At 27.0% G+C, this 15,102-nt stretch overlaps 2 protein-coding genes across 3 annotated transcripts; one reads left to right on the top strand and one right to left on the bottom strand.

The window, feature by feature from the left end:
• Positions 1-505: 505 nt before the first annotated feature.
• LOC130667737 (embryonic polarity protein dorsal) lies at positions 506-7,480 on the bottom strand. The gene is made up of 7 exons (XM_057469560.1): positions 6,656-7,480; positions 5,393-5,481; positions 4,924-5,201; positions 3,970-4,213; positions 3,755-3,898; positions 3,480-3,670; positions 506-2,653 (listed from the first exon to the last, which is right to left on the bottom strand). The coding sequence occupies exons 2-7, from the start codon at positions 5,439-5,441 to the stop codon at positions 926-928; spliced, it is 2,634 nt and encodes an 877-aa protein (XP_057325543.1). The 5' UTR covers positions 5,442-5,481; positions 6,656-7,480; the 3' UTR covers positions 506-925.
• Positions 7,481-8,977: 1,497 nt separating this feature from the next.
• On the top strand, positions 8,978-15,069 carry LOC130667510 (uncharacterized). 2 transcript variants are annotated; one of them, XM_057469138.1, is made up of 6 exons: positions 8,978-9,406; positions 10,354-10,798; positions 10,863-11,054; positions 14,159-14,301; positions 14,369-14,533; positions 14,699-15,069. In XM_057469138.1, exons 1-6 carry the CDS (start codon positions 9,072-9,074, stop codon positions 14,859-14,861), a joined length of 1,443 nt encoding a protein of 480 aa, XP_057325121.1. In that variant the 5' UTR covers positions 8,978-9,071; the 3' UTR covers positions 14,862-15,069. The 2 variants fall into 2 exon arrangements, with proteins under 2 accessions (XP_057325121.1, XP_057325122.1); XM_057469139.1 differs by having other exon boundaries at positions 9,314-9,406; positions 10,359-10,798; positions 14,699-15,064.
• The last annotated feature ends 33 nt before the right edge of the window (positions 15,070-15,102 follow it).

Below are 15,102 nucleotides of genomic sequence, written 5' to 3'. Positions count from 1 at the left end.
TCATTGACTCTTTTGTAGAGTTTCTTTGACTTTCTATTCAAAGCTCAAAATTTTATCATTTTTTCCTCAGGTAAAATATCGCGTCACCGATTCTAAAAGGACTTTTGTAGGAAAGTTTCTAAAGCCCAGAGGGCGTATAATTTTTTTTTATTACTAGGCACGAGATTTTTGCCTTATTTTTTAAATGAGTGGTTCAAATTTTTGGTATTACGAGGAAAATATCGGTCTTATTAAAAAAGTTTTCGAACAAAAGTTGTAGGAAATTTAATTTTATCAAAAAAATGTCTCTTATGATTTTCTTATACGATCAAAATTTTCACCGTAATTTAAAAATTAAGATTCATAATGAATGATTCAAAATTTGGGGAATTATGGAAATCTTAATTTTGAAATTACGGCTTTCTTATTAGTCCTAAGAAAAAATTGTAGGAGACATTTTTTTTAGAAAATTAAATTTCCTACAACTTTTGTTTGAAAACTTTTTTCATAAGACCAATATTTTCACCGTAATATAAAAAATTTCCCACCGCTAATTATTAATTATTTTTAAATTAACGCAAAAATCGTTTTGTAGACTCATTTAATAGCTAAAAATTTTTCCAATTTCCAGCTTTAGAAAAAGTCGACAACATGATTAGCAATAAAAAAAAATGATATACCCTTTTGGCATCAAACTTAGTGACTAAAGCCAAAAAGGAGTATAAAAATATAAGTCCTTTTGAAATTAGTGATACGATATGTTCAGAAAAAGCTGACTTTGAACAATTACTGAACATTTTTATAAAATATTTTAATAGTAATGAGCCGAGCATTAGTTTTCCCCCTGAAATTTCAAAAGTTTAAAAAACTTTTAACAAAAGTTCGTGTTTTGAAGTTTACAATAGCAAACTTTTAAACTTTCTGTCACTGATTATTTTTACACGGGTTACGTTTCTTTGGTATCTGTTAAAATTTTTCCACCCTCAACAGGGCTGTAATAAAATGACAATTCATCAAACTCGGAAGCAGTAGCATGTGGTGCCATTGCAGTGTAAAGAGCGTAGTGTTCAGCTTCAGTTAATTCTATACCATAAGGCGGTGATTCGTCGCCATCTATATTAAAAGATTTAACAGCAGTAACACTGGCAACACTAGCTCGTGGTAAATCAAAATTTTTAGATGAAATATCCTGGGTACTGTCTCTCAATGACATTGAACTGTCATCAGGATCACAATCATTTCTATCACTTATCAATATGTTACCTCGTACCACGTTCATTTCTCTGTTATTATCACCGTCTTTTTTATTACTATAATTATTGCTGTGCTTTTTGTTAAATAATTTAGCAAACAAACTTTGCTTGGATTTAGTGAGAGTAGGAGGCAGCGAGGGCAAATTTTTATGCGGCGCGCTGTCATTTATTGACAGTTGCTTGCACTGTGAAGATGAACGTGGCAACGTGGGCATGGACGTTGTCATTTTTCTCAACCGTTTTGGCGGCAACGGAGGTATTTTTTCGTCATATGCATAAGTGACGTCTCTTTTTGATATCAACAGTGACGACGATGGAGGTAAAGGTGGTGGTGGACCAGGTGGTAAACTCGTTTCGCGACTTGGTATCGCGACATCTTCATACTTGCGATCATCTTCACCATTTATATTAATTCTATCATACGGCCGTATGTCTATTGGGTTTTTCATGGCTAACTGCAAGCTTGTGTAGGTTTGATTGTCACAATTATCGATATCCATAAACGTCTGCTGATATTTATTGTCATTTGTAGAATTTGACTGTGTCAATAAATTATTTTGCAGTATTTTAGTATGGGTATCAGCGTAAATTTCATCTAGCTCAGCAACTTGTGTTATTAATTCATTCAATGATTTTGTTTCTTCGTCATTATTTAAAATATTTTCAGTGTTATGTAAATTGTTGTCATTATTTTTATTGGTAATTTCAGTTTTGCTATTCAGAGATTCTTCTTTACTTTTATGGACCCACTTGCCAACTTCCGAGTAGTCAAACCAATCAGTTTTATCTTTTGGCATCAATTCAATGTCCGAGTTATTTGTATTTATATTATCGGTATATATTTTTTTCTCAGTAATTGTTGATTCATTTTGCAAAGGAATTTTATTTAATTCATCATCATTTAAATATTTTTTAGATGAATTATTTACTGTTTTTAAATTTTCGTTATCATTTTCATTATCAATATCAATATCAATAATATTTGACGGGGAATTAATTATCAATTGCTGTGAATTATTTAATTTTTTAAGAGTATCTGTATTTTTATTGTAAAGATCATTGAGAGCACGCAGTGCTGATATTTTACCGTGTGATATTGCTAAATCAAAACTATCATTATTGTTATTATTTGTGTTATTATTAAATTCATCTAAATTACGCGGTAGTCGTTGATTAATCCCGGCGAATACTGAGGTATCAGAAGATAGTATTTTATTAAATATCTCGGGGTCGGGTTTCTTTTTAGCTAAAATTTTTCTTAATGACCAAAACGCGGGCCTACCTGCGCCAAGTGGTAGAAATTGAAAGGGTAATGCTTCACTAGTTGCATTATCTGACGGCCTTCTTAGTTGAACGTAAATTTGCACTGGATGCTCAACTTGTTGGATACGATACGTCGGTGTTCTGAACGCTATTGCCACCTGTAACAATAAATAATAATAAAACATTGAATGTTAAAGTATATAAATACTGTGTAAAAAAAATTCATTCCAAAAAAGTTCGACACGTGGAACTTGTAAGCTTGAGACAGATTAGAACCGAGAGGATCTCTTGTAATCTTGATAGTAAAAGAAAAGTTTATCGAGGATTTCATATGAGCGAAATTTGAGTAGAAAAATAACGTTATTGAAACACATTTTTGAAAACGTAATTTTGTTATATGTTACCCTGGTTCTGAAAAAGTTCGAAACGCTGAAGTTTAAGACTTTTAATGAACGTTTGTTTATTCTTATGGCGATTGGTTTCTAATGAGAACTTTTACGGAACGAGGGTAAAATTTCCCTGTTTAAAGAATCTCATAGAATCCATTAGATTCTCATAAATTCCTATAGAAATTTTATAAGAATGAATGAGTTCTATGAGAAGTGCTGTAGTTAAGTATAGGGCCTTATACATACAGCTATGAGAATCTATCGGATTTTAAAATTAAAAAAGCTACAAAATTTTCAATAAAAAAGTGAAAAAGAAATATATTATCCAAGTTTTTTTGATAAATATCAATACGCTCTCATAAATTCACCGAAAAACTGAAAAAAATGGCACCAGAACGAAGTCCGTATCTCAAATACTTTTTTTTTATCGTAAAAAATATGGGCAGCCCCACTTCTATATAATTTTTTTAAGCAGGGTTAGTAAAAATACTTTTTGAAAAGTTTATTTTTTTACTGAAGAGATCGAAGATCTAATCTGTTTAAAGTTTAAAAGTTCGACATCTCGAATTTTTTTAACATAAGTAAAATAATTAACCTGTTTATGAACATGTGATGGTTGAAAATCACCAAATCCTTCCCAAACAAATTGACCGTCACGTTCTTCAAAAAAACGTATTTGAATATCTTCTTTGGCAACTTTTTCACACAATAATATCATCTCCATACCACCAGCTACTGGAGCACTGTAGTGACTTAGTTTACATATCACTAAATCAGACATTGCCTCTGTAATAAATATACATAAATATATAAAACATCTGACAATCAAAATTAATGAGTAATTATAAATAATGATTTTATTGTATTTACTTTTGTCATAAATGGGATCCGATACAATCGGTGTTAATGGTACAGTAAATTTTCCTTTATCAGTTCCTTCAAGAAATACTTGGAAGCATAATCTGACTGCGTTTAAATCAATACTAGCCGGTTGTCTCTTATGCTCAAAACCAGCTGCAAAAATTTCAATTTATTAGTAACATTTATAAATAAATACATAAGTTGAGTAATTATATAATACATACTTCGAAAAGGATCAACACGAATTTCTTCTCTAACTCTCAATGCTTCTTCAATATCTTTCTTCTTAACACACTGGATACCCAAATTAGCAAAAGTCACAGTCATATTTTCTGATGATATTTCTAAAGTACAAACACCGCGTCTACATGCTTCCTTTCCAACTAAATTGTGTGGATGAGGTCTATATGGCGGATCTTTTGTTACACACGAAACTACGACTACTGCACGTCCTTTGTACCCTACTATCTGTAGTAATAAATTAAATATTTTATGACAATTATTCATTAGAGTTAAATTTTCAGTTATTTGTAAATCATTTTTTTTTATTGCATGTGAGTTTAAAATTTAATATTCCAAATTTTAACCAAACCCCATTTAAATTATTATTGCTGGTATATATTATTAATATATAGATATACCAGCATTAATTTAAGCCCCGATAAAAATATATCCGGTTTAAAAAACTGGCCCTTAAATTAATGAATAATAATTTTTCATGATTCTGAAACCAGACAATTAACATTTTTTGCATTTTTTTTCCAACAAATAAAAAAAAAAAACTAAAAATTTGCACATGTAGAAAATTAAAAAAACTATTCGTTTAATTTTTTCAAATATTTTTTTTTTCATAATTTACCGTTTTGAAAAAAATCAAAGAATTATTAGACGTCAGTTGTCAGTACCATTAATTTTTGTATGATCCTAAAGTTAGCAGACAATTAATAATTTTCGGATTTATATTTAAACAAATCAATTGCAAAAAAATAAAAAATAAAAATATGCACATGTAGAAAATTTAAAAAACTAAAGGTGAAATTTTTCAAATATTTTCTTTTTTATAATTTATTGTTTCAAAAATAATTCAAAAATTATTGGACGTCGGCTAACTCCAGTATCATAATTTTTGTTACAATTAAAATTAACATCCGTTAGTTATAAAAAATAAATAAACTTACTCTTATACTAGGAAAGGTTTTATTCTCAGGTGAACTGTTAACACCGGGTATGCTTCCAGCAGAGCGACCTTCACATTCATAACGAAATCTTAGGGCTTTACTAGCGGGTTGTTCGACGATTTCAACATAAGAGCCAACCCTGGCTGATGTATTACCAGCAAGAACTGGTCTTGTTTCCACACCACCACCAGACATCATATTCAAAGCTTGTTGCTGTTGTTGATTTCGACATCTACTTTCTTCAACAAATTCTGGATCTGTTGTCTGAATAACTTCGACTGTAATTTATTGAATTTCCACATTAAAAAATAATAACTATAAGTAGATAAATAAATGAATAAATTTTAATGGACGTAAATTAAAAAATTATACTACCGATGTAATTATTTATTTTTTATGTCTAGTTATTTACTTTATAAATAAATTTAAGCGCAATTATTTGTTGATACAAGTTACTTTGAGTACTTACTGACATCACTTATATTAATATTATCGTTCATATCATGATACTGATCCATGCCTCCACTCTGTTTATATCACAATGTATATTTCAAATATCTATAAAAAAATATAATAAAATTAATTAACTGTCAATAATAAATAAGCAGTTAACATATATTTTTTAATTGTCATATTATATTTAATTAGCGTATTAAATTATAAATAAACAGTAATTAAAAAAATTAATTAAACAAAGTAGTAAGTACTTGACGTAATAGCGGTAAAAAAATTATTTAACCACCACAATATATTTATTTATTTTTAAATAAATTAAACTACGATAATAAAATTCAAATTTAAACAAATTCTCAAGTTAGCAGACACTTGACAATTTTTTTTTAAGTTTAATTTAAAAAAAAAAAAACTAAAAATATGCACATGAAGAGAGAATTTAAAAAACTATAAGTGCAATTTTTAAAAAATATTATTTTTCTTTAAATTTATCGATTTTGAAAAAAACAAAAATTATCGGCTATAGAATCGAAAAATTTCAAACTTTTTCTTTCAAAAAATTATAAAGAATTTACAGGTCTTGTATTTTTTATCATGGAAAATATTCCGGGTGATGAATTAGTGATCTTAAAGCTAGCAGACAATTAAAAATTTTTGAATTTTTTTTACACCAATCAGAGGCAAAACTAAAAATATGCACATGTAGTAAATTTAAAAAACTACAGGTGCAATTTTTTGAAATATTTATATTTTTATAATTTATCATTTTTTAAAAAATTCAAAAACTATTAGACGTCTGCTAAATTCAGTATCATATGAATTATTAGAATGATGCTGAAATTAGCCGATGTCTAATAATTTTTGGATTTTTTAAAAAACGATAAATTATGAAAAAAATTGCACCTGTAGTTTTTTAAATTTTCTACATGTGCAATTTTTTTATTTTTTTTTGTTCTTTAAATTTAATTGTTAAAAAAAAAGTCAAAAAATTTTCAATTGTCTGCTAACTTCAGGATCGTATTATTGGAGTACAAAGTTTTAAAAAAAGTGAGGGAAAATAAAAGATAAATAAAATAAATACGAGGGGAAAATTAAAAAAGGAAGATGAGGTAAAGTAAAAGCTGGTGATCCAATAATTATTTTAGGCTTAGCTGAACTAAACTAGTATAGGTCTTGTCTTAAACTCTCGAGTAAAGTTAACGTTGCTCATCTTAAACTCAGTCCTGGTGATGGCTATTATTAAACTATCTTAGGACAATGAAAAAAACAGAGAACTTGCCTTAAAACTCATAGCGAATTTATTAAAATTTTTGATTTATCTTCTTTTTTATTGTAAAATAATCTATCGTTATTTTTAAAAACTCCACATTTTTTTAAATTTTAAAAATATTTATTTCTTATAACGAAGACAAACAAACAACAGATGATCACTTGGTCCAAAGTCACTGTCCCATTCCCTTCACTTTTTAAATTTATTATCACTTTCCAACCTTTAGATATTTAACATTCTTTCAACTTTTTTTTTATTAACAAACAAAAAGCAAAAAAAGATTTTTTTTTTAATATCTATTAATTAGTATAATTATTAGATAATGATCACTAAACTTGAACGTAGATTTAAAAACTGACAATTTAAAACTTGTAATTATATTTATTTGTCAAGATTGTGATGTTTTAATAAAATAATATTTATCGATTGTAATTAATAATAAATATATAATTAAATGACCTGATGAAGATGGTGAAGAAGATCAAGTTAACATCAGAATGAGAATGAAACACTTAACCATATTACACGAAACACGAGCCACGAGAAAGAAAATATACAATTGTATATATCTATATATTTTTAATACATATCAATGTATTGTATACATATATGTATATATATATATATATATATGTTTGGTACTGACTACTGACTAATATTAACTATTACACACACATATATACAACACACGCATGCGCGTTTCCTCATTCTCATATATTTTATTTTTTACGCTCACATTATTAACATATTTTATATATATGTATAGATATGTATGATATAAAGGATATTATATATATATTATTTAAATCAAACACCAAATTATGTCAATAATTAAAAAATGAATTTGAAAAACGTAAAATGATTTAAATATTTTTTGAATTTTTAAATTTAAATTTAATTTCTTTAGCGGTACGTAGTTTGTAAAGTGATGAACAGGTTTTATTTTATTTTAATTAAATAAATGCGTTGTTACATATATGTGTATATGTATGAAATAATGAATGGTCAGTGGCGAGAGAGAAAATATTATATATAAGAGTAAACGGAAGTAAAATACATTTAAAAGTACTATATACTTTGTGGGTAATATATGTGTGTAATAGTTGAATTTTGTATCAATGTATGTGTAGAAATATTTTTTAGCTGCTGATTGGTTGGTTGAGTGCCACGTGATTTACTTCAAGGTCAGATTTATTTTATTTGTTTGTGTTTGAATGAGCGCGGGAAAGTTTTTGTTTTTATTGTTTTTAAATTGTGTTTGATTAATAAATGCTGGAAGTAATTATAATAATTTGAATTTGGAGGGAAATTTTAAAATAATGATTTTAAGATTAAGGTTTTAATTTATAATAAATTTATGAGATAATTAATTTTAATATAATTAAAATGGCGGCTAATAGTTTATTTTTTTTGAAGCATCGTAATTTGAAAATGTGAGTTGAGGTAAAACGTCATCTATCCTCTGTTTTTAACTAAAGAAATTAATAGAATTTTTTTGGCCGCATAAGTACATAAGTAAATAATAACCTTTTTTTTGAGTTTTCATTTTTATAGCGGGAAGTAAAAAATTTGAAAACTATGAGTCTGAATCCAGCTGATATAAGACAAAATTTAAATTATAAAAAAACGTATTAATTAAAAAGATAAAAATTAAAAAAATACGCAAACCGATTTTCAAATACTATTAACGGAATATTTACTTTTATTCGATTCACATTTTCGATGTTCATTTATTTTTATTTATGAATAATCTGGAATTACTAAGTCGCACAAAAGTTTGAGTTTAATGTCCAAAATACTGTAATTATTACAATTAAATTTACCGCTTCCTATATTGGAAAATTAAATAATAAAATTAATGATACATCGTAATCGATTATATGGATTTGCCCATATTTATTTTTATTACTCTATTACATTAATTATTACAGAAACTTTAAAACAATTAAAACTAAAATATAAAAATTTATGTGCATAATTAATTATTATCAGATTTTTGTTTTTTTATTAGGCGTTAAATCTGTTAGCGGATAATTACTTTGGTCATAAAAATATATCGCGTTACTAATTCCAAAAGTACATATATTTTTACGCGCCCTTTTGGCTTTAGAAAATTCTCTAAAACCAAGAGCGCGTTTAATTTTTTTTACAAAGTTCGGAATGAAAAAAATTCCCGCCTTTAGTATCACCATTATCAATAAAATCCGGATTTCCTGTATAATTTTAATTAGTAAAAAATAATAAATATTTTATGCACAATCTAATAATTGAATTGAAAGTATTCGAATAAAAATAAAAAAAAAAACATTTATAATTCAACTGTTATTAAATCTGTCGTCATGGCAAACTATATACAAAAAAAAGTAAATTAATTTTAGAGCTTGTTTGACAATTTGACAATAAAAAAAAATAATTAGTGACTAAGATGCAACAAGCAACAGCAGTTAGTTGCATTAAAAATACAGACTCCCAAGTACAGTTACCGCAGACAAAATTAAAAAAAGAAACAGAAGTAAATAAAGAAAAAAAATTAGTTAAAAGTGTCAATAGTAAGATCCAATTATCTAGAAAATGTCAAAAAAAATTAACTCAATACTCATCAACTAAAATTATCAATATGAAATACTCAAGACCAATTAAAAAAAATCTACAAAATCCATGTCCGTCATTACGAACTCTTGTTCCTATTACTGGATCAAGAAAAAGTATTTCATTAATTGAATTATCCCCGGCTAAAATGAATACTAAATTAATCAATAGGTATCTAAAAAGTTTATTAACTTAAATAAATAAATAAATATTAAGTATTATTGAGTAAAATATGACGATATCAAAGTCATCCGACATCTAATAATTTTTTGATTTTTTTCAAACAGATAAATTATAAAAAAAATTGCACTAATAGTTTTTTTAAATTTCTACACTGAAAAAATCGGGAGTGAATTCGTGGTGTGAACGTTCTAATTTACCCGGTCCAAAATTTAACACCGGTGTAACTTTCACACCAGTGTTTAAAATTTTAACACCGAATCATTCACGCACTCGCTAATTTTCAAGTGTACATGTGCACATTTTTTTTGTAACTGATTTTTTGAAAAAAAAAATCCTAAAATTATTAATTGTCTGTTAACTTAATGACCATAAAATATGTAAATAATTACCAAATGTCAACCATTTGTTACGATTCTTATCTGCTATAAAAAAAGCCAACATTAACATACAGCAAAGTAGCAAAGACAGAGAAATAAAATCTAAATAAAGCCCGCGAAACATAAAAAATTAAAAGTAAAAGCGGCTAAAAGTTAAGCCAGAGATCATCAGTAGCAGCATAGTAAAGCTCTTTTATTATTTAGTCTTTTACACAGTTTTATAAATAGCAATATTAAATACGTTTCAGCAAATGAGACAAGAGTGTCCTCGTATTTTCATGATACTTCTCTTTGGTATGGTCGTACGTTTGTATTTTTTTTTTTTTATTTTATAAACTTCAAAGATTCTCTTTGCACTCAAATTTAAACAAAAAACCTAACAATTAAAATTCAAACTCAAATTTTATTTTTTCCCAATACTTACCTCGCTTTTTCTTCATCACTCTCGACTTCTGATGATAGTAAATTCAATTATATTTTAAAAATCGTTGACATTTTTACTAAATATTACCTCCTAAAATATTAATTACTAATAATAATAATTTTATTCTTATAAAGATTAGATTCTGATAAATTTGATATGGAGGATTTCGATGGCGCAAAAGTTTGTGGCTCAAATGATGTGTTTAAAAAAAATTGGCTGGATGCCAATAATAGTAATAATGATAATAATAATAATGATAGTAATAATATTAATAATGATAATATAAGTAAAGTAAAGAACAATAAAGACTTGGAAATGATAATGAAAAAAAAATCGGCGAGTATTGTGTGTCATACATTAATAATAAATGCATGGAGACGTAGACGTGAAGAAATAATTGATTTGAATGTTATTATTGATGAGCTACGTCAGCAAATAGATCACTTACAGTTGCAAATTGTTGTATTGAGACGATTACTGGACACCGAGAATAGCCGGGTCGGTAAACTTGGCACACAAGTTCGTCGCGCTAAAATACAACTTGATAATGTTACCAAAGAAAAGGATATTCTTAATAATGTAAAATATATATTTATTTTAAATATTAATTTATTTATTTATTTATTTGAAATAAATTTTTTAGGAAAATGAAAAATTGAAAAATGATTTAAATTCAATTAATCAAATTAGTGAAGAACGCAGAGTTTTGATTGAAAATTATAAAAACGAACTGATTAATACGAAAAATCAACTAGAGAGTGTCGATAATCAAATGATGAAGGACAGAGAAAAGTTACTGAAATTACGAGATGATAAAAAAATTTTATTAGATAAGGTATCGACTTTTTCAGTTGAGGGCATTCTCAGACAATGACCCCCACTTTTTAAAAATATTCAGTGACCTTAAACTTTCAGCCGTATTAAAATTTTATTAATTACTTTTTAAAAAATTACTTACAGTTGCTATCAATTATGAGTTGAATGAAATTTGGAAGGCTAAAATTTATTTACCAAATTTCGTTTAACTTCTAATTAATAACAGCCGGAAGTCCTTTTTTTGATTAATGTAACTTTTCTTTAATCAATTAATAGAACTTTGATCCGGTTACGACAGTTGAAATCATTGGATATTTTTGAAAAAATGTAAGGGGGGCACTGCCTGAGAATGCCTTTAATTTTTATTGCAGTATCTGATAATTTGTATTCAATAATTAATTAATTCCTTATAATTAAATAAAATTTCAAAGATGACTGGCTCTAGTCGCGTTTCTAATCTATAAGAAGAGAATATTTCGCGTTACTATTTCCAAAAGAATTTATTTTTCTATGCCCTTTTGGCTTTAAGAAACTCTCTAAAGCCAAAAAGGCGTATAATTTTTTTTTTAGCGATATGATTAGCAATTAAAAGAAAAATTATAGGGCAAGAGCACCATTACTCAGCCCCTAACCAGTGGCCAGACGGTCATATACTTTAATATGGCTCAAAATATATATAGATGTAATTTAACATGAGGTGGCTGGCTACTGATTTGGTGCTGGGTACTGATTTAGTGCTCTTACCCTACGCCTTTTTGGATTTAAACTTAGTTACTAAAGTCAAAAGGGCATAGGGTAGAAGTACCGTTTTTGGCCACTTTAGGGCCAGCTTTGGCCACTTAGAAATTTTGAATAAAATAATTTGTAAAATACGCAACAACATAATTAATTTTTTTAAATGTGTTTGAAGATATTTTTATCACACTATTGCAATAAATTTTTTTTTAATACATTTTCATTATTTAAAATAAAGTATTAAATGTCCAAAAATGGAGCCGTGACCACAAATGGTACTTCTACCCTACAAAAATATAAGTCCTTTTGGAATTAGTAACGCGATTTATTTTCTAAATAGGGTAGAGGAACCGTTTTTAGCCACTTTAGGGCCAGTTTTAGACACTTTAAAATTTTAAATAAAGTAATTTGTAAAAAACGCAATAACATAATTAATTTTTTAAATTTGTTTAGAGATACTTCTACTATTAAAATGGAAATTTAATTTTATACTTTTCCATTAATGAAAATAAAGTATCAAATATCCAAAAATTGAGCAGCGACCACAAATGGTACCTCTGCCCTATTCAAATATTTCAAAAATCAGTTTAACTTTCGTTAGACTACTCCCTTTCCTCAATAAAATTATTTTCTCGATTATTATTTATTATTAATTCCGAGGATTGTGGGTAGAGAGTAATTTATTAGTTTAGTTTATTATATTTATTTATTGTGTCGGCAATAAGTTGTGTAATGATTATTGAAGATGGATTGACGTTAAGCTCGACCTACATTTTTTTGTCAATTGATCGTTAAGACCGAATGTATGCTAATGTATATAATAGAAGAGTGAGTCATGTTGGTGGTTGGTAGAGACTAGAACGTATTGTGAGCTAGACTTAATGGCTAGAGGGTGTAGGCGGTAGGGTGACTTTTTGCCTCCAATAGTTTTAAGAAACGATGATTCAGAGCCAAGTGATTCTAGGATCTAGGATTCTTCGTTATTATTATTATTTATTGACAGTATTCAAGATAATTATTTTTATTTTATTTAATAAACAAATAATTTAAAAATTTATGGTAATAATTTTATTAATTATTAATTAGTATGATAATTTTTTTTAGAGCGTAGTTTAAAAATTTATTTAAATAGTTTCGTTGTAATTATGGTAATTAAATGTGTACTTGAAAGGGCGACGTATCGTCGTTAAGTTCAATGTACTCGTGGATACTCGTACATAGCCAGGGGATGATTCATGCGGTAATATTTCGCGTGATGACTCAAACTCGCGTAACGCCAATTTAACTATAACGACACAGAACTAGAAATCAATGTCTTTTCCTTCATAAAAATTTTTTTAAGGCCACTCTCCAATAGTGTCCCCACTTTTTTAAAATATTCAATTACTTTCAATTGTAATGACTGTATTTAAATTTTGATAATTAATTAAAAAAAAGTTTGAGGATTAATTGAAAAAAAGGCAACGCAGTTACAATTTCGCCGAGACATAGATTTTTAAAAAAATTATTCACAGTTGATATCAATTAGGAGTTAAACAAAATTTGGAAAATAAATTTTAGTAAAATCTTCATGTCAATATTATAATTAGAAATGTCTAATTTTGAATGCTAAAATTTATTTACCAAATTTCGTTTAACTCCTTATTGATTTCAACTGAGTAATTTTTCTAAAAATTTATATTTCAGCGAAATTGTAACTGCGTTGTCTTTTTTTTAATTAATGCTTCAATTTTTTTAAAATTAATTAATTAAATTTTAATACTTTTATGACACTTTTAGACTAAGCAACCGAAGTAAAAAATTTTAAAAAAGTAGATAAATAAGAAAAACTAATATATTGGTGCACAACCAGAGTATAATTAGTTTTAATTAGTTATTAAAACCTACTGTACAAAGTAGTAATAGTGAACCAAAGCAATTATTAGAATAAGTGTATGAAAATGAGTAAATTAAAAGAGAGTTATATTTTTATAAATAAAAATTAAACATATGTAAAAACTTTGTAAAACACATAATTGTGATACAAATAAAACCTATTATTATTATTATTACTTTTATGACACCAAGGTCATTGAATATTTTAAAAAGTGGGGGCTCTGTCGGAGAATGCCCTTAATTAAAAAAACTTTTACGATCTTAACTTATTGCAATTTAAAAATAAACAAGACTCGAGTAAATTTAATTTTCCTTACATTTATACAGAGAAAAGAATGATTTTTTGCCACAAGAAATATTTTTCACTATCAACTGAAGACTAATTTTCTTAAGACTGAAAAAAATTTTTTTTGCGAGTGAAAATTTTTAGCGGCAAGAAATATTTTTTTTCTGTGTAAAGAATAAATATAAAGACGGAGTTTATCTGCTGGTTAAAATTTTTTATTTATAAAGGTTGCAGCGTACGAAAAAATTTCAAGTGAACGTAAAGAGCGAGCAGACAAAGCTGCGAACGACGTCGAGGAGTTAACAAATAAGCTGAATATTCACATGGCTATTGTTGAAAGTTTGAAGGAAGAGAAACAACAACTTGACAAGTTTGTTTTTAAAATTAATTAATATAATTATTAGCTGATTAATTAATAAAATAATGAATTATTAAAGGAATTTAGAAATAATTGAAAATAAAAAATTGAAAATTGAGGAACGTCTATTGGCTAGTGAAGACCGTGAAAGAGTATTGAGCTTGCGGGTTAGTAATCTTGAAATACTGTTGAGTGATCGTGAAGCTGCGTTACGTAAGATCGAGTCTGTTTATAGTTTTCAATTGTAAGTATTTTTAAAAATTGTTGTATTTATTATCAAGTAGATTTTTTAAGTAATTGTCTTAATGACTCACTTACGACTTGTCAATTAATTGTTGATAATTCTAAGTATTAATTTGTTACCATCAATAATATTTATGAACATGATATTAATTCTATAAATATACAGGTCTGAAATAAATGAATTAAAAGAAAAATTAATGCGACAAAGCCAAGAATGTGGTTGGAGTAGTAAAATTTTGCAAATAGCAGGAAGTGTCGTAAGAGCACCGCGAGTTATATTACGTACTATTTCATTCTTAGCATTCGGTGGAATTTCTTCACGTCCATAAAAAAACACTTGTCTTAAAATTTAAAAAACGTCTGGACCAAACACCATCCATTTTATAAAAATTCAAATAAATTTGACACTTGAAACGCGATTTAAAAAAAGCCCACTATCAATTTCTATTTATCAACCTCGGATCTGAAATAAAAATAAAATTTTTTAAAAATCACGATATTAAAAAAAAACTGGATACTGTAAAAAATTATCAAGTTAATTAAATTACTAATGTATTAATTATTATTAAT

Source organism: Microplitis mediator, chromosome 5 (genome assembly GCF_029852145.1).
Source record: "Microplitis mediator isolate UGA2020A chromosome 5, iyMicMedi2.1, whole genome shotgun sequence".
Classification (NCBI taxonomy): Eukaryota; Metazoa; Arthropoda; class Insecta; order Hymenoptera; family Braconidae; genus Microplitis; species Microplitis mediator.
This window is presented reverse-complemented; position numbering and strand designations above follow the sequence as displayed.